Raw genomic sequence first — 26,993 nt, 5'->3', positions numbered from 1 at the left:
TGTTTTTAAAATTTCTAAATTTCTCAGGCATTGCAGAATATTTTTTTAAGTTCTTACAATTAGACATATAATATGTTCCGGTCGAGAAGTATGAAAATGGCACAATTGTCATTGTCCCCAATTGACCCGAAATGTTTTCGACCCTAATTGTCAATGTCCCGAATTGGTTATATCTTAAAATATTGATGTCTCGAAATGCCATTGTCCTGAATTGTCAATGTACCGAAGTGTCCTTGTTCTTATTTGTTAATGTTCCGAATTGTCATTGTCCTAAAATGACATTGTCCTCAATTGACAGTGTCCCGAATTGTCGATGTCCCGAAATGTTATTGTCCCGAACAATCAATGACCCTAATTTTCAATGTCCCGAACTGTCAATATCCTGAATTGTCCTTGTCCCGAATTGGCAATGTCCGGAAATGTCATTGTCTCGAATTGTCAATGTGCCGAAGGGTACTTATCCTAATTTCTATATGACCTAAATTGTCATTGTCCTGATTTGACAATGTCCAGAATTGGCATTGTCCTAATGTAACATTGACAATACAATTTCCACAAATTTTGGTCACACAAACATTTAACAATGAAATTTAACAAATGAGTTTGTTTCCTATTATTTAGGAAGAAATACATTTTTAAAATAAAAATTACAATTCAATGTAAAATTTACTTCATATTAAGTAAATATTAAAGTTAAGCAGAAAATTCTGACTAATAAAAATTCAATTACATTAAAATTTTGATTAAATAAATACTTGTTAAAAAGTAAATTGCTTTTCATACAAATCAAATGAATTGAAAAGTAATGAATATTTATCTTAAGTTCAATAAAAAATTTTAACTCTTTGAGGGGCACATTATTCTGTCAAACGGATTTTCTTCAAATCATGTGTATTTCTGTTTTCAGGGTCACTGTCTACAAATCCGGTGCCAGTTTTTCAAAATTCAAAATAGCGGATCCAATATGGCGGACGAATTTGTAAAAATGTATCGAATGCGCTTGAAATTTGTTACTCGGGGGTTTTCGGGGTCGCTGATTACGAATCCCGTGTCAGTTTTTCAAAATTAAAAATGGCGAACTAAGTTTTAAAAAGTCATCGAATCCGATAGAAATTTGTCACTCGGAGGTTTCGGGGTCGCTGAATACGAATCCGATGTCAGTTTTTTAAACTTAAAAATGGCAGATTCATTATGGCGGGCGAATTTTTAATTATTTATCAAGTTTATTTGAAATTTGTTACTCCGGGGTATTCGGAGGCGTTGATAACGAATCCGGTGTAATATATGTATACAAATGTATACATACGATATAAATATATCGTCTGTGGTTATAACAAATACTACAACATTCACAGAATTTTAAAAATCTGATGTCGGATGCGTAATCAGCGACCCCGATAACTTCTGGGTGATAAGTTTCAAAAAAATTGGATTAATTTTTTTTAAATTTGTCCGCCATATTGAACCCGACATTCTGAATTTTGAATGTCTGACTTCATATTCGTAATCCGCGACCCCGAAAACCCCTGAGTGAAAGTTTCAAGTAAATCCGGTAATTTTTTAAAAAAGTCATCCGACATCTTGAGTCTGACATTTTTAATTTCAAAAGTCTAATGCCAGTTTCCTACTTACAGCTTTAAAATACTTAGTGAAAGTGTACTCTACTTTGCTCATCAGAATATTCTTTCGATGGGCTGTATAATTAATAATATTCAATTTTATGAATCTTCATTTTATAAATAATATTGTTTAAAAAATAAAAGTGTTTAAAATTATAAACATAACATTTTTATACATTTCAAGGAGTTAAACAAGAAAAAAATGTTTTTAGAGTTGTAGCACTCCGCACTTACAAATACATGAATTAATTATTTAAAATGGATTTTTCCGATTGATTATTGAATATTAAGAATGATATATTTTTCATAAACAATATTGTAAAGTCATTACATAGTATTGCGAATAGACAGTATTTTGTATTGACAGTATTTCGTATAGACAGTATTTCTTGTTTTACATTTATTTATAACTTTGATTTTTTGCAATTTGAAATAAAAAAAACATTGATCCTAAGTGTAATGTAAACGGTGATATTAGTATTTGAAAATTTTCGTTTTCAATTATTTATTTGAGCCTAAAAGACTTAACTTCCACTTGTCTATAGATTTAATCTGTAAGAATAAAATCAGACTTTCATCTGTACACTGTTAAAAATCCAAAAATTAAATTTTTTATTTTCATATCTTTTCGACAACGGATAAAAAACGTTAAATTTAGATTTAGATTGGTATTTAGCCAATTTTATTAAAAATTGAACGTTTAATAAATGAAATGGTTATCATAATGAAGTGAAGTTATATTTTGTTTGTTATGTCAACTTTATGCTTTCAAAATTTTTCTGAATATTGTTGTCTGAATTTTTCTTTACATTTTTCATGTTATATATATTTAATTTGTAGCAAATTAGTTGTCAAAATTAAAATGTTACTAAGTATAAAAATTTTTTCATTTTTATTTAATTATGTTCATATGTATTATTTTTTTTATAAGTACCAAATTTAAACAATTTGATTGTTAAAATGCAATTTTTTGATTACAAAAACTCAACTATTAAAAGTTTAATAAAAATATTATAAAAAATTACAAATTCGTATTTTTCGACTTTTTCTTAAATTAAAATGAAATTTTTTTCTTTATCAATTTTTTTTATAAATTTAACTTGGGTAAAGATCAAATACTCTGACAAATTTGGCTTCAATTGGTTGAGCCGTTTTTTTCTGGGACATGCATTCAGACATGAAATTTTTTATATATATTTTTCGAATCCTGGATGTTGAAAATGACAAATTATTTGAGAAATTTTAAATTTGAAGCAATGTATATAGCCAAAGGCTGATTTTATTTATATAGATTACAATTATACAAATTATATAAATAAAAATTTGTTAATTAATAATTTTTTTACACACTTAAATACATATGTTATTTTTTAATTTGTAACATTAAAATATAAATAATCTCTCTCAAAAACGTGGCTAAAAAAAGTATTAACAGTTTTCCAAAAATTAAAATTTTTGTAATTTCAGATTTTTTGAAAAAGTTACATAAAAGCAGACAAAAAAATTTTTTATTTTTCGATTCTTTTGTTATTCAAAATCATAAATTATGCCAAAAATTTTGAATTCTGAGCAATATATACAGGCAAAAGTCTGATTTTATTAATACATATTTAATAATTGTAAAGCTCTAATAACACAGGTTTACAAATTCGTGTTAACTTTTGGACCCAGACAGACAAGAGCGTTTCTTAACGTATTTTTTTATGCTGAATTCGAATCCATTATTAAATTTTTCGTATCACGTCAAAATTCAAAATGTCGGAAAAAATGAGAAATCAATTGGATCCGCCATTTTGAATTTTAAAAATCTGACTTCATATTCGTAATCAGCGACCCCAAAAACCCCTAAGTAACGAGTTTCAGGTGAATCGAAGCGATTTTAAGAATAGTCGTCTGCTATATTGGATCCGCCATTTTGAATTTTGAAAATCTAATGCCATATTCGTAAACAGCGATCCCAATAACCCCCGAGTAACAAGTTTCAAGTGAATTGAAACGATTTTAAGAAAAGTCGTTCGCCATATTGGATCCGTCATTTTGAATTTTAAAAATCTGACTTCAGATTCATAATCAGCGACCCCAAAAACCTTAAACAAAGTTATGAGTTTTTTATAAGTAATATAGTTCAATTAACAATAACAAATTTGTAAAAAGCATAAAAAATTAAAAATTGCAACTATCTCAAAAACCTGACGTGTAGTACAAAAACGGACTGTAGATTCGAATTCAGCGTTAAAATTTACGTTAGGAATACATTTTCGTTGCTCGAGTCCAAAACCGTGTTTTCCTGTGTAATGTTTGAAAATAATTAAAATGAACAACTTAACTTGTTATATATTAAGAACAAATACATTTTCTAATTATTATTTTGCATTCAATATTGCACGAATAAACTATCTAAATACTAATTTATCAAAAGCAATAATTTATTTCATCATATTTTATTAATTAAGTGTAATATTTCGCCTCAAATCGAAGTTTACCGAAATTTCACTCCATTCGGTGAAATTTCAGTTAACCTAATCCGCCAGGGTATATAATTTTTCCTTACGTTTGTTATTTTATTTACGGTTGTTTATTTATATTTTTGTGATTATTTAAATATTCAAGTCTGGTGATCAATTACTCTGACAATTACACTTAAATCAAGGAATGAAAAATTCGAACGCATGTGGAATCGTACCCTAGACCCAGGAAAGACAACGAATATGAATTACCACGCAGCCACGATGACTAGATGGTAATTTATTATGATTAATTACTGGTAATTATAACTACCAGTTTAGGGCCGAAGTTCTTATTCCGATTGTGACCAGAATTTCTGTCCAGTAACTTGTCAAAAGTAATGATCAGAAATCATGACTAGAAAAACTGTTCAGACACTTGTCAGTAACTTGACAGCTTATCTTGTCGAGTGAGACTCGCTCTCAACTCTAAAGATACTGCTATATCTTTCGCGAATAATATATAGTCAAAATTGCGAAAAATCGAATCTTTTTTTATCCAAAAGTCTATTTGAAACCATCACAATAATTTTGAAATCACATATAAAAAAAATTTATTTTGAATAGTAGAAAATCATATTTTGGAAAGCATGTTATTTGAACATTATGAATACTTTAAAAAGACTTATTTTAGAAGTCACTGTAAGTGATTGACTTAAAGAGTATTTTTAAGGGACAGTCTGTGTACGCAGACTTTTCTTTTAATTCAGTCAAGATTTTCTGGTCAAATCTTTAAAAAATCTGTAATAATTCTTTTGATAGGATTTGACAAGTTTTTCTGATGAGTGGTGGACCAGTTTTTCTAAGTGGAATCTTGAATAATTTTTCAAATCCTTGACTGGCCAGTATCTGGAAAGAAACTTTTATTACGATTATGATCAGATATTCTGGTTAGTGACTTGACAGAAGTACTAATCAGAAAGGGAGATTCTTTCTGTCCAGTCACTTATTCAGGACTGGTTAGATTATCTTGTCAAAATAAACTTGCTTTCCACTCCACAAATACTGGAAAGAAACAAGTAATACTCGTCAAATTTCCACCTAGGCCCAGGTAGAAATTTCAACTCAGTACTGACCAGTCACTGGAAAGTTTTTCTAGGTACTGTACAGTAACTGGCCAGGATGTCTGACAAGTGGCTGGTTAAAAATGTAACGCGCTCGATTTGCAGTCACTGGTCAGATTATTTGCCCAGTGACTGGAAAGTATCTGATAAGTATCTCGCCAGTAACTGGACAGTTTTCTGGTCATAATCTAGAATAAAATATCATATTTCCTCGCGTTTATTATTTTATTTACACTTATTTATTTATATTTTTATGTTTATTTAAATATTTAAGTCTAATGGACAATTTACTCTGCCAATAACACTTAAATCTAAAAATGAAAAATTCGAACTCATGTGGAATCGAACTCTGGACCCTGGAGACACTACGCATGTGAATTTCCACGCAGCCACGGTGACTAGATGGTAATTTATCATAACTACCGGTTTAAGAACTGAAGTGCTTATTCCGATTGTGACCAGAATTTCTGACTAGTGACTTGTCAAAAATAATGATCAGAAATCATGACCAGAAAAACTGTTCAGTCACTTGTCAGTAACTTAACGGCCTATCATGCCGAGTGAGACTTGCTCTCAACTCTAAAGATACTTTATAGCGAATAATATATAAGCAAAATAGCAAAAAATCCAAACTTTTGTTATGCGACAGTCTATTTGAAACGATCATAGTAATCTTTAAATTAAAAATACAAAAAATTTTATATTAATTAGTAGAAATTTTACATAAATAAATGTATATGTCTTGTTAAACAATAATTCGAATAGCAAAAAAATCCAGACTTCATAGGGTGTAAGGTGGAAGAATATGTCTTGTTAAACAATATTTCGAAGAGCAAAATAATCCAGAGTTGATAGGGTGACAGCATAAGTCTTGTTAAACAATAATTCGAAGAGCAAAAAATCAGACATCATAGGGTGAAAGTATATGTCTTGTTAAACAATAATTTGAAGAGCAAAAAAATCCAAACTTCAAGGGGTGACAGTATAGGTCTTGTTAAACAATACTGCAAGGATCAAGAAACTAATTTGAAAAAAAAAATTTTTTTAAGGGTTGATTTTTGTGAAGGGTTGCATGTGGAAATTCGATTCATATCTCATTTGATAACAAAAAAAAGCAAAAAAAATATGGCAATAAGTATTTTCAAATTTTCGAAAGTGGCGCCGCTGAGTGGTCTTACCTCATGTTATGGCGCACTCACACCTTTTTTGGCTGCCTGCCTGCCTGCAGGTTACCATGGCAACGCACGAGTGTGAGTGAGACAGAAAATTTGAATATTCAAATTTTTAAATTTTCTGTCGCACTCACTCTCATGCGTTGCCATGGTAATCTGCAGGCAGCCAAAAGGTGTGAGTGCGCCCTAATCGATTGCTCAGAATCATAGAATTTGAATAATGAGATATAGATCATTTTAAAAATCTTTTTCTGAAGATTTTAAAATTAGGATCGATGAAAAAAAATATAAATTATGAGAGAAGTTAAAATTTTAATTTACCAATGACTTCGAGTTCTATAACAAAATTTATTAATTTTTTTTTTAGATTTTTCATTATGTAACATAATTTGAAATTCTTAATATTATCGGAAGAAAATTAATATCTCTAAACAACATAAATTTTGATGAGTTAAAATTTATCTGATCCCTCCTAATTTTGGTTTAAAAATGAAGTACCTTCCAATATTTTACACGTTTTTCGCAAGGCTTAAATATTCCGAGATTTAAGTAGAAAATAATGTAATTAATGGACATATATTTTTAAGAAAAGTGTTTTCAGTACCCTTCTTCCATAATAGTATCTATCTTAATCAGGGTTGCTACGTTTTTCTTGGAACAAAATTCCACGACTTTTCCCGGTCTCAAATATTATTTATCCATTCTCTATACAATTATTCATTTACCCATTTTTGACGAAATTCCCTCAGAAAAGATAATAAAGTAATAAAGAAAGTGATCAATCGAGTTAAAACTGGATAATAAGACTTAATTTTTAAAAAAAGGTTACTAAAGTTTTTTATTTTTTGAAATTTCTTTAAAAAAAATAAAGAAGAAAACAAATTAGCATGCGCTAATTTTTTTCTGGCATTATTTATTAGCTAAGATTAAATTATTAAATTATTAAAAACTATTAAAATTGGTTAAAAATATTTATGACAATTTTAGTATTGCTTAAAAATTGAAATTCTCAAAATCCATATTATTAATTGTTCAGAATAATGAAGAAAACATAAAAGTAAAAAAAAATGACGATGAAAAATAATTTAAATTATGAGGGATGTTCAAATTTTTATTTTTTTTTAAAACTTCGAGTTCTATTAAAAAATATATTAATCAAATATTTTTTATTGCGTAGCATAATTTGAAATCCTCAATATATTCGGAAAAACACTCATAAAAAATATAAATTTCGATGGATCAATGAAAAATTGAAATTTGAATGGTCAATGGTAAATTAAGCAAATTTGCTTAATTTTAAAAGGGGGTTAATTTATTTAAATTTCTTTTTTCTTTTTTAAAAACCAAATCTCCTTTTTTAGGGTTGCCATCAATATTTGATTTTGTTTTTTCTTGACCCAAATGGAAATATTTCAAGAGATTTTCAATTTTAAGAAATAAGGCAATTTCAAAAAGTAAAAATTTGAATTAAAATTTTCTAAAAACAAAATTTTTGTTACATTTTTAAAAACCTAATATATTTCTAATAATTTTGATAAAAATGCTTGACTTTTTATTTTACAAGCCTCTAAAATTCAATTATTTTTAACAATATAAATTGCAAATCTTCAAAAATTCAATTATTTTTAACTATCTAAACTGCAAATATTCCAAAATTCAGTTATTTTAAAAAGTTTTAACTAAGATCTTCTGAATTGTTTTTAAGAATCTTAACTTCAGCTCTTCCAAAATTCAATTATTTAAAACATTTTCCAATTAAAATTGTTTTAAAATTCTAGTATTGTGAAAATTTTGTGAAAAGTTTTCAGCAGTTCAAATTTCCAAAAATCTCAAGTTTAAATCCCTTAAAGTTCAATGATTTAATAAAATCTGAACTGTAGCTTTTCTAGAATTAAATTATTTGTTTAATTTAAAAAAAAAATACCAAATTAATTATTTTCAATAATTGCAATAAGTTATTCGAAAACATATTTCTTTTAGAAATTTAGAATTTAAAAATTTTCTAAAATTCAATTTTTGTGTAAAATATGTAAAAAACATATTCGAGAATTCAAATTTATAATAATTCTAAGTTTCATTCTACCGAAATTGAAATAATAAGTAAATTAAATTTTAAAGTTATTTAAATTTGGAATGGCGCCTGATGTAGTTAGTTAATAACAAAATTGAAATTAAAATAAATACACTGCTTTATTGTTATAAATCATTTTTTAATATAAACCTTAAAAGAAGATACTAAATTATCTCAATAATCTCGACATCATATCACATTCGTTTAATGTTAGAAATACAAAAGTAACTTTATCTTAATCCAAATAAATTATTATCAGAATGGAATGAAAAACCCCTTAATTCATTCCTTCGTGGTAAACACTATTTTTCGCTCATTTTAAAATACTGCAACATTAACAATAATAAAAATACAGAATTTTGTAGAACAATAATTGAGGGGCTGATAGTAAAAGTGGTTTAAAAAACAATGGCAACAAAAACGGTTTAAAATGATTCATTCGTTCAATTTATTGGTAAATTTATTGTAATATCGATTAAAAAATATTAAACAATAGTAAAAAAGGCTTATTTTATTATAATTAATAATTTTTAATCGACAATATAATGAATTTATCAATTAATTACACGAATCATTCTATTTCGTTTTTGCTCCCATTATTTTTTTGAACCACTTTTACTATCAGTCCCTCAATTGTAAAATTTATTCTTACTTTTTTAAATCTATTTTATTATTGTCCGCTAATTACTTTTAACGTATTCTTTCGAAAAAATTAGCAGTTTTAAAAGAAAAACCTTTCTTTGGTACAAAATGTACTATTTTAAACAAACGTATTAAATTATTCTACAAGTTTACAAGGAAACAAACGCAGATTTCTTTTTAACAATTACTTTAAACAAATTGTATTTGTTTAACGTTTGTAAATGTGATTAATATATGAAATTAAAAACTATTTCTAACAATTTTTTTATACCTATAATCTTTGCACTCTTAAAAAACACATTTTTTGTTATAAAGTAAAATATTCTAAAATCACAGCATATATTGTGCAATACTGTAACATACGTAAAGAAATAAGAACAGTTATTGTAACTTTTAGGAACTTTGTTCTCATCTTCTTAAATCTACTTCGAGATCTTTTTGATATATTATTATTATTAAACTGTCTTTAACGCTTTGAATATAAAAAATGGCACTTAATACATAATAAAAAAACGATTAATAAAATTCACATAAAAAACGATATGATAAAACCGAATTGAGAACAACATCGTACAGACCGTATTTACTTCTCCTTCTGTCTGCATTCCCTTTCTTTTAATTCAAAATATTTGCGCATAAGTCCAATCATCTCATCCTTCCTTTGAAGATTTTCATGATGCTGTTGTTTTCTCTCTTCATGGCGAGCGGCAGTTTCTGCCCTCGCTTCTTTGATAAATTCTGGTTCCTGCTTTGGTGATTGTCTATTAGTTTTAGCTTTTTTGGGGATTTGTTCTTCGCTATTTTTTTGCTGATTTTCAATATTGTCCGAAATTCTTTTCTTATATCCAGCAATGCTGGAAGCAATGGCCACAGGTTGAATTTGCGGCTTTTTGAACATTGCATCGTGCATTATATCAAATAAGGGCCATGTAATAAGACTTTCTCCTGTATGGTTTTTTTAAGTAGATTATTTTTATAAGTCCTTTCTAAGGACTTAAATTTTTCGCGACATTCGATCCATGTTTTTTTCAATTTTTTTGTAACCAATAAACCGCTAATTTTTTTCCAAAACCCAGGAGATCCAATTTCTTCATGTTTGGAGGCCTCTTCTACTTCAACATAACATTGAATTAAGACTTCTGCTTCTTTGTCTTCCCATGACCCGGAAACTCTACGAACTGAGTAAAAGGCAAGAAACTTTATTTATTTGTTTATTTTATTATTATTATTATTTGTTTATTTTATTATTATTATTATTATTATTATTATTATCATTATTATTATTATTATTATTATTATTATTATTATTATTATTATTATTATTATTATTATTATTATAACTATTAGAAAAATATAAAATATTCAAAAATGCCACAAACACAATCTTGTTTTTTGATAATTTTAATTCAAAATGTGACTTTTAAAAATTCTCGTTCAATTTTTTTTTATAATTGAAAACATTGTTAAACTTTTGTATTTGGGTTAAGAAAAAAGACAAAATTTCATCTGAAAATGAAGGAAACGGAGGAAAATCAAAAACGAATTCTGGGTAGCAACCGTATCAGGGATCATCAGGAAAGTCGAATTTTGATTTGGTTTCAATAACTGCAAACAGAACAAAATGTCGAATGTATTTTGATTCGGTTAACTAACAGAAACGAAACTAAAATCTAATTTTGACTCGGTCAAGTAACAGAAACGAAAGCAGAATTTAATTTTGATTCGGTTAACTAACAGAAACGAATGTAAAATCTAATTTTGACTCGGTCAAGTAACAGAAACGAAAGCAGAATTTAATTTTGATTCGGTTAAGTAACAGAAGCAAAAGAAGAATTTAATTTTCGGACGTCAGAAATATATATGTTTCTGATGGTAGGTGATTACGGGAATTTACCCGTCCCTTCTAAAAACTATTTTCCGTCACTCTTCCCAGACAATAAATATCAAAATCAAAAGTAATTTGGATAAGTTGAGTTTTGATTCTGATATTGAAAAAAAATAAAGATGACTTCTGATTCTGATATCGAATTTCTTGAAAAAGCGAATTTTCAAAGAACTTATTGTAATTATTGAAAATAATTCATTTAGAATAGTTCTTGTTGAAAATGTAAAAAACAATTGAATTTTGAAAGAACTACAGTTAATAATAAATAATAATAATAATAAAATAATTAAATAATAATTAAATAATTCAATTTCAAGAGATTTAAACTTAAAATTTTTGTAAATTTGATTTAATGAAGACTATTGCGACTTTCACAGTAGTTGAATTTTAAAGAATATTTAATGAAAAAATATTTTAAATAATTGAAATTTAGAAGGTCCGAAGTTAAGATGTTTTAGAAACAGCTAATTCTTAGGAAATTATGGAAAAAGTTTTTCAAAATAAATTAATTTTGGAAGATTTTCTGTTTAGATTCTTAAAAGTAATTGAATTTGGGAACATTTACTGTTTATATTGTTAAAAATAATTGAATTTGAGGAGATTTTAAATTACAAAGTCTATGAATTTTATTAGAAGCACTGGAAAAATAATAAGTTTTTAAAAATGCAACGAACCTTTTTTTTGTAAATTTTAATTTAAATTTTTATTTTAAAAAATGATTTTTAGTACCAGTTTCGGTTGACAGCCCTGCTGTTGATTTTTCTGTTGACTTTCCTCCCTTCACGATCGGCGGGCTTGGATTTGAATTTTCTTTTTGTAACATTTAAAAACATAAGCAATTAATGAAAAGTACATATTTAAAAAAAAAACAAATCACCAGTAAAGAAAATATTTTTCAAAAATAGTTAACTGATTTAATTCGTTAATAAAATCAGAGTGTCTACTACTTTCATTCGTCAAAATTCCCGGTAATTTCTAAATTTTTCCCGGATTATTTTCTTTAGTCAAATTTAAATTTATGTCAAGCACAAATAAATCTTCAAATGACTACAGAAATTGACCTATTTTATGAAGATAATTGTTCTCAAGTTAATATTGGGGCATTCAATCCCAAACCGTTCCACTTACAAAAGACGAATTTAATATACTTTCGAATGGTCTCAATAGTTTTTAAAATTTCTCTTAATTCCTTTAAGAAATTCCTATTTGAAATCTATAAAACTCTAAGTAACTCAATACACCCCCCTCCCCTTAAATTTTCTTCAAACTTATGCAAAAGAAAAATGCTAAACTTCAACTCAACTTCAACTTTTCTGATTTCAAACAGTTTATTATGGACATTTTTGACGATTGAAAGATAAAAATTATAAAAAATATATTTTTTTAAGAATTTCACATGAGTATGAATCTCCAACGGAGTCGATGTTCATTTTTTTTAATTTTGGCAAATTCTTGAAAACACATATTTTATTTAATTTTTATCTCTCAATTCTCTAAAATATCCATAAAAAAATGTTTGCAACTGGAAAATAGAAAATTTTCAAGTACATTTTAGAGAATTTTTAATTTAATTTTTTCATAATTTAATTTTTAAAATTCTTCATTAACATTATTGAAAGTAATTAATTTGACAAAAAACTGTAGGTAAATATTTTTAAAATAATTGAATTTTGAAGGAGTTACTGGTAATATTTTTATGTTTAAATTATCGTGGATTTTTTGAAAATTTTTTACAATATTTAAATTTTTGAGAATTGTCATTTAAATCAAGGTGATTTTAACGATTGCAAACCTGCTTTTTGCAAATAATAATTATTATCTTTTAGAAATAATTTTTTCAAGTACCACATCTTGTTGATACGTCTTCTTCAGTCGGCGTTGTCGTATCAAGTAATTGGTCCAATTCCTCATCGGCTAAATATTTCAACTTTTCCAATCCTATAAAAAAACATTTTTTTACATATTTTATATTTTTTTCTAATTACAATCAACTTTAAATTTATTCGATACGAAATTCAATAAAATCCAATATTCATTAATCAAAACAATCATTAATTAAAACTTTAATCGACCAAATTTACTTCTTCCAAATAAAATTGTAGTCTAATAAAAATTAAAATCGATTTCAATTTTTAACAATTATAATGTGAATTAATGGGAATTAAATTTGATTAACATTTGGATAAATTGAAAGATATATAGTATAAACTTTAGATGAATTAATTTCAAAGTAGATTAAAATATTATTCAATTTGTGTTTTGATTAAAATTAATGTTGATTGAAGTTTCGACCGATTAAATTACAGGTTGATTAAAATTTTAACAGTTTAAAATTTAAGTGACGAATTAAATTTAGCGTCGATTAAAAAATCTAATATGTGAATGTTTTGATTGATTAATTAATATTTAAGATTTATCGGAATTTGTATCGAATTAATTTGAAGTTGTTGCGGAAATAGAAGAATTAGAAAATATCTCTGAAAAATTCTTGGAAACAAGTTTAACTCAAAACTAAATTTTGAAAATTTATTTAAAACTATTATTTGATTGAAATCTGAAATTGGATTTTAAATTGTCTAAAATTAGAAATAATTAAATTTCAATTTATTGTAATTTGAAACAATTGAATTATTAATTAATTAAAATGTGGAATAATTATAGTTTCATTTAATTTATTTAAATTTGCAGAATTGAAATTTTTAATTGTTTAAAGTTTGAAAAAATCAATTTTTAATTTATTACAATTTGGAATAATTGAATATTTAATTAATTAGAATGTGTGTTAATTGACTTATAAATCAATTAACGTTGGGAATAATTAAAACTCAAATTGACTACAATTTCGTATAATTATTTTATATTATTATTATTTTCATATTTTAAAAAAGTACTTACCGTTTTGCTCTACCCAGTAGAGTACTTTATTACTTTCAGGATGTACAACCAACTCCCCATCCTCATCCAAATAACCGGTGATAATCGTTTTTTCACTATTTTCACACATTTTTTAAAATTATAAAATAAAATAAAAATACTGTTCTCCCGACACGTGCAACGCATGAAATCAGCATGGAGTATTATTCAGTTCGCAGTCGGGACCTGTTGCCAAGTAATTTCCGTTAGAACAAAGCGAACAGTGGTCAGAACGACAATTTTCCAACTAAAGCCCTATTCACATGTTTGCAATTTCACAATTTACATTTTAAACTAGTTGAGCACCACTGTTGACACCGGGTGCTAACCATAGAGTTATTATAAATAGAGTGGGGAAGGACTGTACCTAAGCGTCCGCTGCATAGAAAGAGAAAGACAACCGAAACCGTATATCTGTCCTCTTCTGCCCCCTTCAGTCACTCGCCCGCGCTTGCGCAGTGAAGCATTTTTAGAGAAGGACAGAACTACGGTTTCGGTTTTCTTTCTCTCTCTTCGGGCGTCTCATCGCCACTTACTGTGGCTCCTATACCTTCCCCACTCTATTTATAATAACTCTATGGTGCTAACACCCAGTGACTGTCGAAAACAACCTATACTTTGTTGTACACTTTCAGTCATATTATTCAACATAACCTTAAATTTATTCTTTAAAACAGCATATTTTTAATTTTTTTAAACAGATTGAAAAAAAATTCTTTGCTTTTTGAATTCTTTAAAATAGTTGAAATTTGATTTGAAATGTTTATGAAAATTTTTGGAATAATTCACAAAAATATATATAGCCCGAACGACAATTAAAAATTTTGATTTCGGTAATTTACGGAAATTTTCGAGGTAATTTATGGAAATTTATGCGGTAATTTATGGAAATTTATACGGTAATGTATAGAAATGTTGGCTATAATTCATAAAAATATGTAAAGCATAAATCGCAATTAAAAATTGTAATTTCGGTAATTTATGAAAATAGTTATAGTAAGCTTACTGGAGTTATGATAGTTCATAATAAATATTTTTAATTTCGTTTGTTTCATTGTAGTATTAAACTTGCACTAGAGACGGAGGAAATTCTGATGCCGGTGGAGACGCAGAGGTCGGTGGAACCGGCGTTAATAATTTTTTTTTTGGAGAAAATTATCATTTATTTTTAATCGGTTTTATATGTTTCACATTTATATAAACTACAATAACCCTACCGAAAGAGTGGTACTGGATTGGTACTGGGAAATTGGAACTGAGGGCTCAGTACCAACTCAGTACTAATTTGGTGCATTTTGGTACTGAAATGGAACTGGGAAATTTACCTGCGAAAAGGGTCGAGTTACCGTTAAAACCCTCATAAAAGTGAAAAGCGACTAGCTTTTTCAATATGTTTAAACTAATACTTTATATTTATTTCAATATTATATTTGTTTTTCCTGGATTTATATTATTTTCATACATTATTATGCATATGATATGTCCTTTGGCAGCTAAATTAAAAAATGATGTCCATTTTTTTGTCAAACTTAAGGTATACGAGATGAATTATAACTTTTTTAAATGTAATTATTTTTTGATAAATTTTAGATATTCATAATCTAGAAATATTAACGAATCTCAATATATATTTTTTAAAGTTGAGTTATTAAAATTATAAATTTTTTAAGCAATAAAACTCGGGTTAAAATTGTAATCTTTCAACAAAGGACCTAGGGGTCTATTGTTCAAGGAGGGATTGCAATATAATTTCCAAACTTAACAGAAATTTTCTACAAACTATTATGTTTTTTTTGCTGTTTTACACGTATATCGTGAGAGACGGTTTGTTGATCTTGTATACCTTTAAAACTATTGTTAAAGTACTTTAAAAATGTCTTCTTATGGGTTATCAGGTAGTGGTACTGAAGTGGAACTCAAGCCAAGTCCAATTCAGTACCATTCCAGTACCACTCTTTCGGTAGGGAACACAGCCCCACAAAAAAAAAATTTGTCTGGCGAACTAGACGTATAGACATTTTTCACGTATTTTGGGTCGCTGAATCCGAATCCGGGGTCAGAATTCACAAGTTGGTTCGTTTTTTCTTTCTAACCTCAAAAAACTTTCTTTTTCGGTACATTTTGTGAGATAATGAAAAAGCGTGAGCTAGTTTTGAAATTATGACCATGGATTACAATTTAGAAATTAAATTTACTTACCATTTAAATATATTCTTCAAATTAAAAATGGCGGGTCCAATATGGCGGACCAAAATGGCGGATATTTTACAAATTGTTCCGATTCGCTCGAAATTTGGTACTTGGGGGTTTTCGGGTCGCTGCTTATGACTCTGGCGTCAGTTTAAAAAAATTCAAAATGGCGGATCCAATATGGCTGATGAGAAAAGTAGTACATGGAAGTTTTTGATCGTTGATTGCAAATAAAAATTAAGATTTTTGTAATTTAAAATAGGGAGTCTTACATAGTGAATGGAATTTTTTTTAAATTGATATGATCCGCTGCAAAATTGACACAAAAGGTTTTGAAGTCAAGGATTACTAATCTTATATTGCATTATAGTATAGTCACACAGACAATCTGCCTTGTATTATATGACTCAAAAAAATGTGAGAAAAAATGACTAATCTTATATATTTCACATTTAAAATATATATATGACCTTCTTTCTGTAACCAGGGTACCGTAACCATATTGGATCCGCCATTTTTAATTTTTTAAAACTGACGCCAGAGTCGTAATCAGCGACCCAAAAACCCCCAAGTACCAAATTTCGAGCGAATCGGAACAATTTGTAAAATATCCGCCATGTTGGATCCGCCATTTTTAATTTGAAGAATATATTTAAATGGTAAGTAAATGTAACTTCTAAATTGTAATCCATGGTCATAATTTCAAAACTAGCTCACGCTTTTTCATTATCTCACAAAATGTACCAAAAAAGTAAGTTTTTTGAGGTTAGAAAGAAAAAACGAACCAACTTGTGAATTCTGACCACGGATACGGATTCATCGACCCAAAATACGTGAAAAATGATTTGTCTAGTTCACCAGACAAAAAAATTTTTTTTGTGGGGCTGCACTGAAAGAAATTTTTCGTTATTACTGCCATAATTCTTGCTGTTTCTGTCATATCGTATAACTGAATTAACATGGAACTGTTACTACCATACAGTTTGGGTAATCCAACCAAACGAATAGTACTTCCACAGAGCAAGATGTCTGAATCAGACTTCACATGGCTAATATTAACTAACTTACCTGCCAATTTGACAGACTGTATAACCAATTCAACCACACGGAAAAAAATTTTCTGGTAATTCTTTAACATCGATTTGAAGATTTTACATGTTCCTAAATCTGTTAATTTTACAGATATTTTCTGTAAGGATTTAACGTATGCCCGAAAACAATGCAGTGATTCGACTAAGGCTGAGTACGATTGAGTGCGAGAGGTTAAGGCGAATTTAGTGTTTTTATTATTATCATAGTGTCGGCAAGAAAGTTTAATTAAAAAGGAAACGTCTTAAGTATATAAACATTATTATAGAAATAAATTATTACAAATTTTTTATTTCAAAATTAACTGTAGTGATTAAGTGAGAAAAATAGTTTGTTTTAATTTCTCGACCCAATGGGAAAAATACCATTGGCGTATTAATGGCCCAATAATGGGAGCCAGGGATGCCAATATAATTTCAATAATGGCACCCAATAATGGACCATTATGGGTAAAGTCATGGGCTGTCCACGCCGATGCCAATGATTGGCAACCATCATTGGCAAATTATTGGCAACCAATAATTAGCCAATATTAAAAATTTTAATAATAATTTAAAAAATCAATAATTTAAAAATAAAATTTTTATTTTTATTATTTTTTAATAGTTATTATTATTATTATTTTATTTTTAATAATTAAATTAAAATAAAAAAATGGTCATCAAAGTATTAGTGAAACCATTTCTTCCAAAAAAGAGTTTGTCTCAAATCCAATTAATAGGAGAGACATCGGGTAGAAAAAAATTTCGACAAGAAAAAAATTTTCGATCACTGCTTATATACCAATCTAATGGCACCTCAACTGCGAGAAACAGTTATGATGTTCGCCCTCCCTGTGGCGTTGAGCAAACTAAAGTCCAGAGCTGAGCCATCAGCCCAGCGCGGGAACATTTGAAAAATTTGATTTTATTAGATATTTTGTTTTATTTTAAATATGACAAATAATTAACTTAATAAATAATTAATGTCATTAATAATTATTAATAACATAATGTCATACTTAATAATTCGTTAATTATTATAAAATAAAATATCTAATAAAATCAAATTTTTTTAATTGTTCCCGCGCTGCGCTGATGGCTCAGCTCTAGACTTTAGTTCGCTCAACGCCACAGAGAGGGAGAACATCATAACTGTTTCTCGCAGTTGAGGTGCCATTAGATTGGTATATAAGCAGTGATCGAAAATTTTTTTCTACCCGATGTCTCTCCTATTAATTGGATTTGAGACAAACTCTTTTTTGGAAGAAATGGTTTCACTAATACTTTGATGACCATTTTTTTATTTTAATTTAATTATTAAAAATAAAATAATAATAATAATAACTATTAAAAAATAATAAAAATAAAAATTTTATTTTTAAATTATTGATTTTTTAAATTATTATTAAAATTTTTAATATTGGCTAATTATTGGTTGCCAATAATTTGCCAATGATGGTTGCCAATCATTGGCATCGGCGTGGACAGCCCATGACTTTACCAATAATGGTCCATTATTGGGTGCCAATGGTTTTTTCATTGGCTCCCATCATTGGGCCAATTAATACGCCAATGGTTACTCGTGGCAGTTTCCCATTGGGGACATAAGAAAAAGTGGATTTATCATAAGTTTTGAAAACTTGCTCCTCATTTTTTTTGTTAGAAAATTATTGAAGGATGAATTTATTTACATAGAAGTTATACTAATTTATACAATAATGTTCCGCGAATTTAATGTATTCGGAGGAGAATATAACCTATAAGAAATACTCTACCAAATATATATTATCCCCATATAGTATACATAATTTGGTCACTCAACAGTTTTTAAGAACTGTAGCTCAAACTTGTAGAATTAACAGATTTTAATGCCAATGATTCTACAAATTTCTCTATTTGGAGAAACATCAGTAGATGGCGCAGGAGTTTCTGTAAATTCTACAGAAAATTTCTTTCCGTGCAGAACTCTCAACCATAAATTTATGGCTGAAATTTCGATAGCATTTCTTTCAGTGTGTGTAATATAACTACGATTTTGTGATGCCCAGTACAAATTTGAATCTTGAAATGTGTAAAAAAAGAATAAATCAATTAGAAAATTGATTGCTTTCGTCATGGGTCAACTTAAGGAATGTAACCTTTGCTGTTACTGAAGTAACACTATGTTAATAACAAGATTCGCGGTAGAGAATCGACGCCAAGTAAAAAAAAAATTTTCTGCAAATATATATTCTCAAAATATTGGCATTTTTCGACCAAAATTGAATATCTCGAAAAGTTTTCAAGATTCGCGGTAGAGAATCGACGCCAAGTAAAAAAAAATTTTCCGCGAATATATATTCTCATGATATAAAAGTTTTGAACGTTCATATAAACGAAAAAAAAATGTCTTTAGACAAGTCCCAAAACACAAAATATAATATAAAACTTCAAAAAAAATAAAATAAGGGTTGCAAAACCACCCTTAGATGTAGCAAATTTGTAAATTTTGCAATATCTTCAGTACACGGTTGTTTAGAGCCACCAAAAAAATTCCTAAAATTTTCTTTTACCCTCAGAAACACAACCCATATGTGTAGACCCATCGGTCTCACCCCTAAAAGCCACCCCTTACTTGGGCAAAATTTTCAAAGTCCAAACACGGACAGTATACGGTTGTTTAGAGCCTCGAAAAAAATTCTAAAAATTTTCCTTTACCCTTAGAAACACAACCCATGTATGCAGCCATATTAAATAATAAATTTTTTAAAAGGATTTTATTTTTTGATCCTCCAAAAGTCAGCAAAACCTTTTCTTAATTGATTTTAATGAAAGTAGATTAAAAGTTGTTGAAGTCATTCAAGATAATTTTTACATTACTAGTTTTTATATCGTTGATTTTATATGATGCATTTTTTCTAATTACTATACATTTACTACAATTTTTTTTAGATTTTCAAATCTTTAATAAAGTAATATACTTAACATAACTTTTTTTGCGCTTTCCTTACTACTATGCTTTACATTTAACCAAATTTTTAGTAAATTTTCGTACATAGAAAAACCTAATCTCAAATTAATTACAAAATTTATACTCAATTTGATACGTCGTTTAACATGAATTCATTTTGAGATGCAACAAATAATGAATTCATCTTTTTTCTGTGTAGGGACGTAAGGTATATCAAGTTCATGCCAAAAAAATCAGTTAGTTTTACCGCTTACTGAAAGCAATTTATTGTAAAAATGTGTTTGCCAAATGTTTTTATTCCCTATAAATTTTGCTTCCTCGTGGAGGAAGCTTTGTAGTCCTTTCGTTAGTAAAAATTTTCAAGATGTCGGAAACAAATTTTTCTCTATATAGAAATATGTTATATGAGATCTTGATCAATTGTCCGGAATGTATGTGTGTGGATCCCTTTTTTGTTTAGAAGATAACTTCAACAGGTTTTAATGGATTTAGATAAAATTTGATAGGCTCATTTATCATAATAATATCTCAAATCTGACCAAAGGTTTTTAAAAAATACCAAAAAAAAAAGTTTTATCGTCTTTTTTCCAAAAATTTTTTTTTAATCGAAAAAATTTTTAAATAGAAAAATTTAAGGTTATATATAATAAAATTGTATTTCTTACGTCAAGACAAATCGATCAGTATATATAAAGTATAGTTTTAATTTAAATTTAAAGAATCAATGAAAGTTAAAAAATCAAAAATTCACATTTTGGCTATAAAATTTTGTGATTATTTAAATTTAAGTTTATAGATGAAATAATTGTATTCCTTACATAAAAACGAATCGATTGGTATATAAAATTTACATTTGAGGTAAATTTAATAAATTAATGAAAGTTAAAAAATAGAAAATACACATTTTAGCTGAAAAATTTTATATTTATTTAAATTCAAGTTTGAATATAAAATAATTGTTTTGTTAATGCTTTCTCCACGAAGAAGCATATTTTTTTGCTGATCGTAAAGAGGAAGCAAAAAGTTCATGTAATGAACATCTGAATTTACGACTTGTTTTAATCAATTATATGGTTTTTGTTTCATTTACAGAAATTGTTGAAAAAAACATTTTTTTAATAGACAGAATTTGATTTTTTAAACACTTAAAAACGATATGAGAAATTAATGCGTTAATGAAAATTAAAAAACCAATTTTTTTAAAAACAGAGAAAAATTTTCTTTATTAAAAAAGAATAAAAATTTTTCTTCATGCAATGAAATTGAAAATTGTTGTTTTTTTAAACAAATTTGTTTACATGTAAATTTTTTAGTTTTTTTGGTAATTGAAATATTTTATCATAAATAAAATTTTTTAATCTTTTTAACTAAAAAATGTTAATTTCCAAATTTTTTTATTTATGTAATTTTGAATAATGGTGCCTTAAAATGAATGTGCACGCGCAGACATAGGAGAGTGAGTTTAATAAAAATAAAAGTTTATACATTTATTACAAAGTTTTTTTATTCCATTAATTAAAAAAAATTTTAATATAATTTATTTATTGAGCTGAAGAACATAACGTTAATTGTTTAACGGTTACAAAAACCAATTTATTAAAGTTTGTTCAAATTTTAATCATTACCAATCGAAAGAGCATGAAAAAATGTGTCGGAATCCATGAGTTTTATTCCAAATTTGATGTCGGAAAGTTATGAAAAATAAAAATCAAATTTAATTTAACCTTAAATAAATGTTAACGATCGCGTTAACGGGTGCTTATTAAAGTTTGTTCAAATTTTAATTATTACCAATCGAAAGAGCATGAAAAAATGTGTCGGAATCCATGAGTTTTATTCCAAATTTGATGTCGGAAAGATATGAAAAATCAAAATATTGAAGAAGTTATGGCTTCTTAAACGTTAACGATCGCGTTAACGGGTGCTTATTAAAGTTTGTTCAAATTTTAATTATTACCAATCGAAAGAGCATGAAAAAATGTGTCGGAATCCATGAGTTTTATCCCAAATTTGATGTCGGAAAGATATGAAAAATCAAAATATTGAAGAAGTTATGGCTTCTTAAACGTTAACGATCGCATTAACGGGTGTTAATTAAAGTTTGTTCAAATTTTAATCATTACCAATGGAAAGAGCCTAAAAAAATGTGTCGGAATCCATGAGTTTTATTCCAAATTTGATGTCGGAAAGATATGAAAAATCAAAATATTGAAGAAGTTATGGCTTCTTAAACGTTAACGATCGCGTTAACGGGTGCTTATTAAAGTTTGTTCAAATTTTAATTATTACCAATCGAAAGAGCATGAAAAAATGTGTCGGAATCCATGAGTTTTATTCCAAATTTGATGTCGGAAAGATATGAAAAATCAAAATATTGAAGAAGTTATGGCTTCTTAAACGTTAACGATCGCGTTAACGGGTGTTAATTAAAGTTTGTTCAAATTTTAATCATTACCAATGGAAAGAGCCTAAAAAAATGTGTCGGAATCCATGAGTTTTATTCCAAATTTGATGTCGGAAAGATATGAAAAATCAAAATATTGAAGAAGTTATGGCTTCTTAAACGTTAACGATCGCGTTAACGGGTGCTTATTAAAGTTTGTTCAAATTTTAATCATTACCAATGGAAAGAGCATAAAAAAATGTGTCGGAATCCATGAGTTTTATTCCAAATTTGATGTCGGAAAGATATGAAAAATCAAAATATTGAAGAAGTTATGGCTTCTTAAACGTTAACGATCGCGTTAACGGGTGCTTATTAAAGTTTGTTCAAATTTTAATCATTACCAATCGAAAGAGCATAAAAAAATGTGTCGGAATCCATGAGTGTTATTCCAAATTTGATGTCGGAAACATATGAAAAATCAAAATTTAATAAGCGCCCGATAACGCAATCGTTAACGTTTGAGAAAGGTTAAATTAATTTTGATTTTTCATATCTTTCCGACATCAAATTTGGAATAAAACTCATGGATTCCGACACATTTTTTCATGCTCTTTCGATTGGTAATGATTAAAATTTGAACAAACTTTAATAAATTGGTTTTTGTAACCGTTAAACAATTAACGTTATGTTCTTCAGCTCAATATTTATTTAAATTAACAGCAATATATAAATTAAAATAATTTTATATTAATGTTAAAAATATATAAGTAATTTAACGATAAGAAGATTTTAAATTTAGCATAAAAACATCACTGGTATTAACAGAATGTCGCCAAGTAGCCAGTGTGGCCCCGTGGTTAGCGTAGTAAAATTGCGAGCGCGAGCGTGAGCGTTAGGTCGTGGTTCGGTGCCCAATGCGAGCAAGATTTTTCAAATTAGATTAGGTTTTATTTCGACAGGTTAAATTAATCTTAAGTGATGAAACAAAAATAGTAAAAAACTTCGGATTAAATTAATTAAATAATAGTACATTTTTTTGAAATTACTTATAATAATTAAAGGAAATAAGTTCTATTGACTCTTATAAGATTCCAATACAACTTATCTCCTTATTATTAATAAATTAAAATCATATTTTTAATGAATACTAATGTTGTTTTAATATTATCTATAAATATAATATTACAAAATATTAATAGGATTATTATTATTACTATTATTATTAAGAATTATTGAACGCGAGAATAGTAAGTAACAGTGGGAGCAGTCTTGAGCGAGCCTAAATCAGCATTCGGCAAGATTAATTGAGTCTTGGTCACCAATGCTGAATCAAGGGTGGAGCTTCAGGTCGGAATCGGTGTTACATTCTAGCTTGGATGAGTCTTATTCCCGCTGACTGACCAAGGCTCAGTCAATATTGGCCAATGCTCAACGAGTCTTTAAAAGGCCTGAACCCAGCGTCCCTTCGCGCCTGGGAACTATAGCCTAACGTTTCACAATAAATAAAATACAAAAATGAAAACAAACATTGTTTAATAAATTGTGAGTTAACTATTTTCAAATACATTATTTTTCTTGTGCGGTATTAAAGCGTAAAAAATAAAGAAAATTTTGATCTTTAAACCAATTTATTTGGAGTAGCAGGAACGAAGTTAATTTTTTCCAGTATTTATTGTTGTATTTTTTAAATAAACAATCATTTTTACTTAAAGAGTGATTATTTCGGACCTTTATATTAATAAATATTATAAAAAAATGTTTCATTTAATTTGGAAAGGTTACTCCGAAAAGTGCTAAAAACTCATGGAATGGCATATATATGGGCGATTCCACGTGAGATTTACATATGACATTTTAAATTCGGTAAATATTTTTTTTCGATCTTTATAGAAAAAAAATGGTTTACGTATTTTTTTATTTTTTTATAAGTGCTCAAATTTTCGAGTTATGAATTTTTAAAAATCTGATTTTTTCGAGTTTTTTTAAAATACACCTAATTTTAATGACATGTAACTCTAAAAGTATTGAATTTAGGAATTATGACCAAGATACAAAAAAGTTTCAGTTTTTTATCGACTTTCAAAATATGTTAACGAAAAAAAAATTTTGAATTTGTTTATTAAAAACGGCGTTTTTTATAAACAAATTAAATATTTTTAAATTTAGGGGCGATTTTTTTAAATTTTTTTTTTATTTTTACACACATGAAAATAAGAGGAAAATTTTGTAATAAGTTTTGGAGTGGGCCTGATGATCCTCTTGTTTATAAAATTTGTTTAAAAAAAATTTTTTTACTTTTTTTTCGTTTTTTTTTATTTTTTGAAATAAAAAGTGTTTTGGGCACTAGGATCTTTTAGTAAACTCATAGAAAAGCAAATTATAATACATTTTATTCTAAAAAACAAAAAAAAAACAAAAAAAGTGAAACTTTTTTTTTAAACAAATTTAATTTGTTTATAAAAAAAACCGCTGCTTTTTTATAAATAAATTCAAAATTTTTTTTTTCATTAACATATTTTGAAAGTCGATGAAAAACTGAAATTTTTTTGTATGTTGGCCACAACTCACAAATTCAATACATTTATAGTTACTTGTCATTAAAATTAGGTATATTCAAAAAAAAAATTGACAAAATCAGATTTTTAAAAATTCATAACTCGAGAATTTGAGGACTTATAAAAAAAATAATTAAACCGTCATTTTTTCTATAAAGATGGAAAAAAGATGTTTGTATATGTATGTGTGGACCTCTTTTTTGTGAACACGTTAAGTTTAACATGTTTTAATGGATTTGGGTAAAATTTGGTATGCTTATTTATCATAATCATAACATTATAGCTATAATTATTTTCATGGCAAGTGGTTTTAATTTGATTCTTGTCTTCAATAATATATTTTGATAAGCTAATTACGAAAATCATGGTGACAATGCCCCAAAATTTGATTTTCATGGTGAAAACTATAAAAAAAGTCCAAAAATTTATGGTATTTTTCGTTTATTGAGTTAAATATGCAAAAATAAAAAAAAATTAGACACAAGTTATAGATCTTATTTAAATACATTTCTTTTATCTTATGCATTTTTTAAAAATTTCGCATATTTTACCCAATAAGAGAAAAAAAAATTTTTAGGACTTTCTTTAGGGTTATCATCATAAAAATCAAATTTTCGGATATTTTAACTATGATTTTCGTAATCAGCGCATTAAAATACGTAAAAGTACGTAATATAAAAAAACCAAAAATATTTCTAAAACATTTTGAATTTTTTAGAAAAAAAAATTGTTTGCCCATGACAGGACAAGGCTTAAAATTTTCGTAAAACAAAATAGTTTTTTTGAAAAAAATTGATCTGTACATTAATTGATAAAAATAACTTTTTATGTTTAAAACTCAAAAATTTAATAGTAATATCATTTGAAAATACCGTAAAAACATTTTTAGAGTGATACCGAATTAAATCGACGCATTTTTGTATTTAATACAGCCGCAAGAAAAAAATGGTGTTAATAAATGTCGTGAAAGTTTTGTGGCCATCTTTTCCGAGACTACAACAAATGTTTAATTTTTACTTTTTCAAACTCAATTTAATTTTTTTTGCAATTAAAATTGATTCGTTGGTTACAATGCCCAGGAAATTAAATAAAAAAAGGTATTTCGTTTGCAACATTTGTAACACTAAAATTAATTCAAATGTTCTAATATTTTTGTCGTGGAATGCATCACATAAAGTATATATTTGATTTTTTAAAGAACGAATGAAAATTAAAAAATCAAAAATTATTATTTTAGCTAAAAAAAATAACTGTAGTAATGAAGAAAAGGCTGATGAAGTATAACAAAATTTATGGAAACATTGAATTTAAATATTAGTTTATTATAACAATATCAAAAAATGAATGTCGAAAGCATACACAAAATTAAAATAGGTGAAAGAAAATAGTTTTAAAAAAAGTTAAAAAGTCAATATACTTATTATATTTTTTAAACCTTTCAAACTGATCCTCGTATTCCTGATGTTTTCCAAAAATGTAAAATTTTTGAAACACAAATATTCACAAATAATTCACTGCGAAACAGATAAGTATACGCGGCAGAAGATATTTGGTGTATGATAGAATTTATTTTTCTTTGTATTTACGTTCTATTAATAGCACATTAGCGGGGGGTAGACCAAAAGCAGAGATCACACATCCAATCACAAGTGAAACAAGTGTTTATGGCGAGTGCCTACAGCAACCGGTGGTCAAGCAGCTTCCTACAGCTGAGTCTACATTGGGAACGTGCGTACGCGACGTGAACGTGCTGACGTCATCCATATGCATAACATTGTGACGTCAGCTCGTACACATTCACGTTCGTGTGCTAACGTGCCCAATGTAGACTCAGCTTACAGTAAGCGCGTTGGACTAAACGCAACATGGGCCCAATGAGAGAGAGGGGTATGGACGTATATTTTCGTACACCTCTCACACATTAGGTTCACTTTTGCTTTCACGTCCGACGCGCTTATTGTAGACGCTGCTT

General features: G+C 27.5%; 2 protein-coding genes across 2 annotated transcripts in view; both read right to left on the bottom strand.

Moving 5' to 3' along the window:
* LOC127288732 (uncharacterized) overlaps nucleotides 1-26,729 on the bottom strand; it is a 49,915-nt gene extending 23,186 nt beyond the window's left edge. Inside the window, exon 1 of the mRNA XM_051316365.1 lies at nucleotides 26,457-26,729. The gene's annotated coding sequence lies outside the window, so the exon portion shown is untranslated. The remainder of the gene's footprint in view (nucleotides 1-26,456) is intronic.
* Nucleotides 9,683-14,029, bottom strand: LOC127288733 (uncharacterized). Its single transcript, XM_051316366.1, has 4 exons — nucleotides 13,853-14,029; nucleotides 12,803-12,895; nucleotides 11,687-11,767; nucleotides 9,683-10,250 (listed from the first exon to the last, which is right to left on the bottom strand). Exons 1-4 carry the CDS (start codon nucleotides 13,959-13,961, stop codon nucleotides 9,982-9,984), a joined length of 552 nt encoding a protein of 183 aa, XP_051172323.1. The 5' UTR covers nucleotides 13,962-14,029; the 3' UTR covers nucleotides 9,683-9,981.
* Nucleotides 26,730-26,993: the final 264 nt, after the last annotated feature.

This window comes from Leptopilina boulardi, unplaced genomic scaffold (assembly GCF_019393585.1).
Source record: "Leptopilina boulardi isolate dan_hultmark-lab unplaced genomic scaffold, ZJU_Lbou_2.1 LbouV2_393, whole genome shotgun sequence".
In the NCBI taxonomy this organism is placed as follows: domain Eukaryota; kingdom Metazoa; phylum Arthropoda; class Insecta; order Hymenoptera; family Figitidae; genus Leptopilina; species Leptopilina boulardi.
The sequence above is the reverse complement of the archived record's forward strand: the minus strand, read 5'-3'. Positions and strand labels throughout refer to the sequence as shown.

Bases quoted from the DNA above. Each gene is read 5' to 3' on its own strand.
- LOC127288733 (XM_051316366.1), bottom strand. From the start codon at position 13,961: ATGTGTGAAAATAGTGAAAAAACGATTATCACCGGTTATTTGGATGAG. The intron at 12,896-13,852 runs GTAAGTACTTTT...GTTTTTTTATAG, and splicing joins CTACTGGGTAGAGCAAAACG to GATTGGAAAAGTTGAAATAT. The intron at 11,768-12,802 runs GTACTTGAAAAA...TGTTACAAAAAG, and splicing joins AGACGTATCAACAAGATGTG to AAAATTCAAATCCAAGCCCG.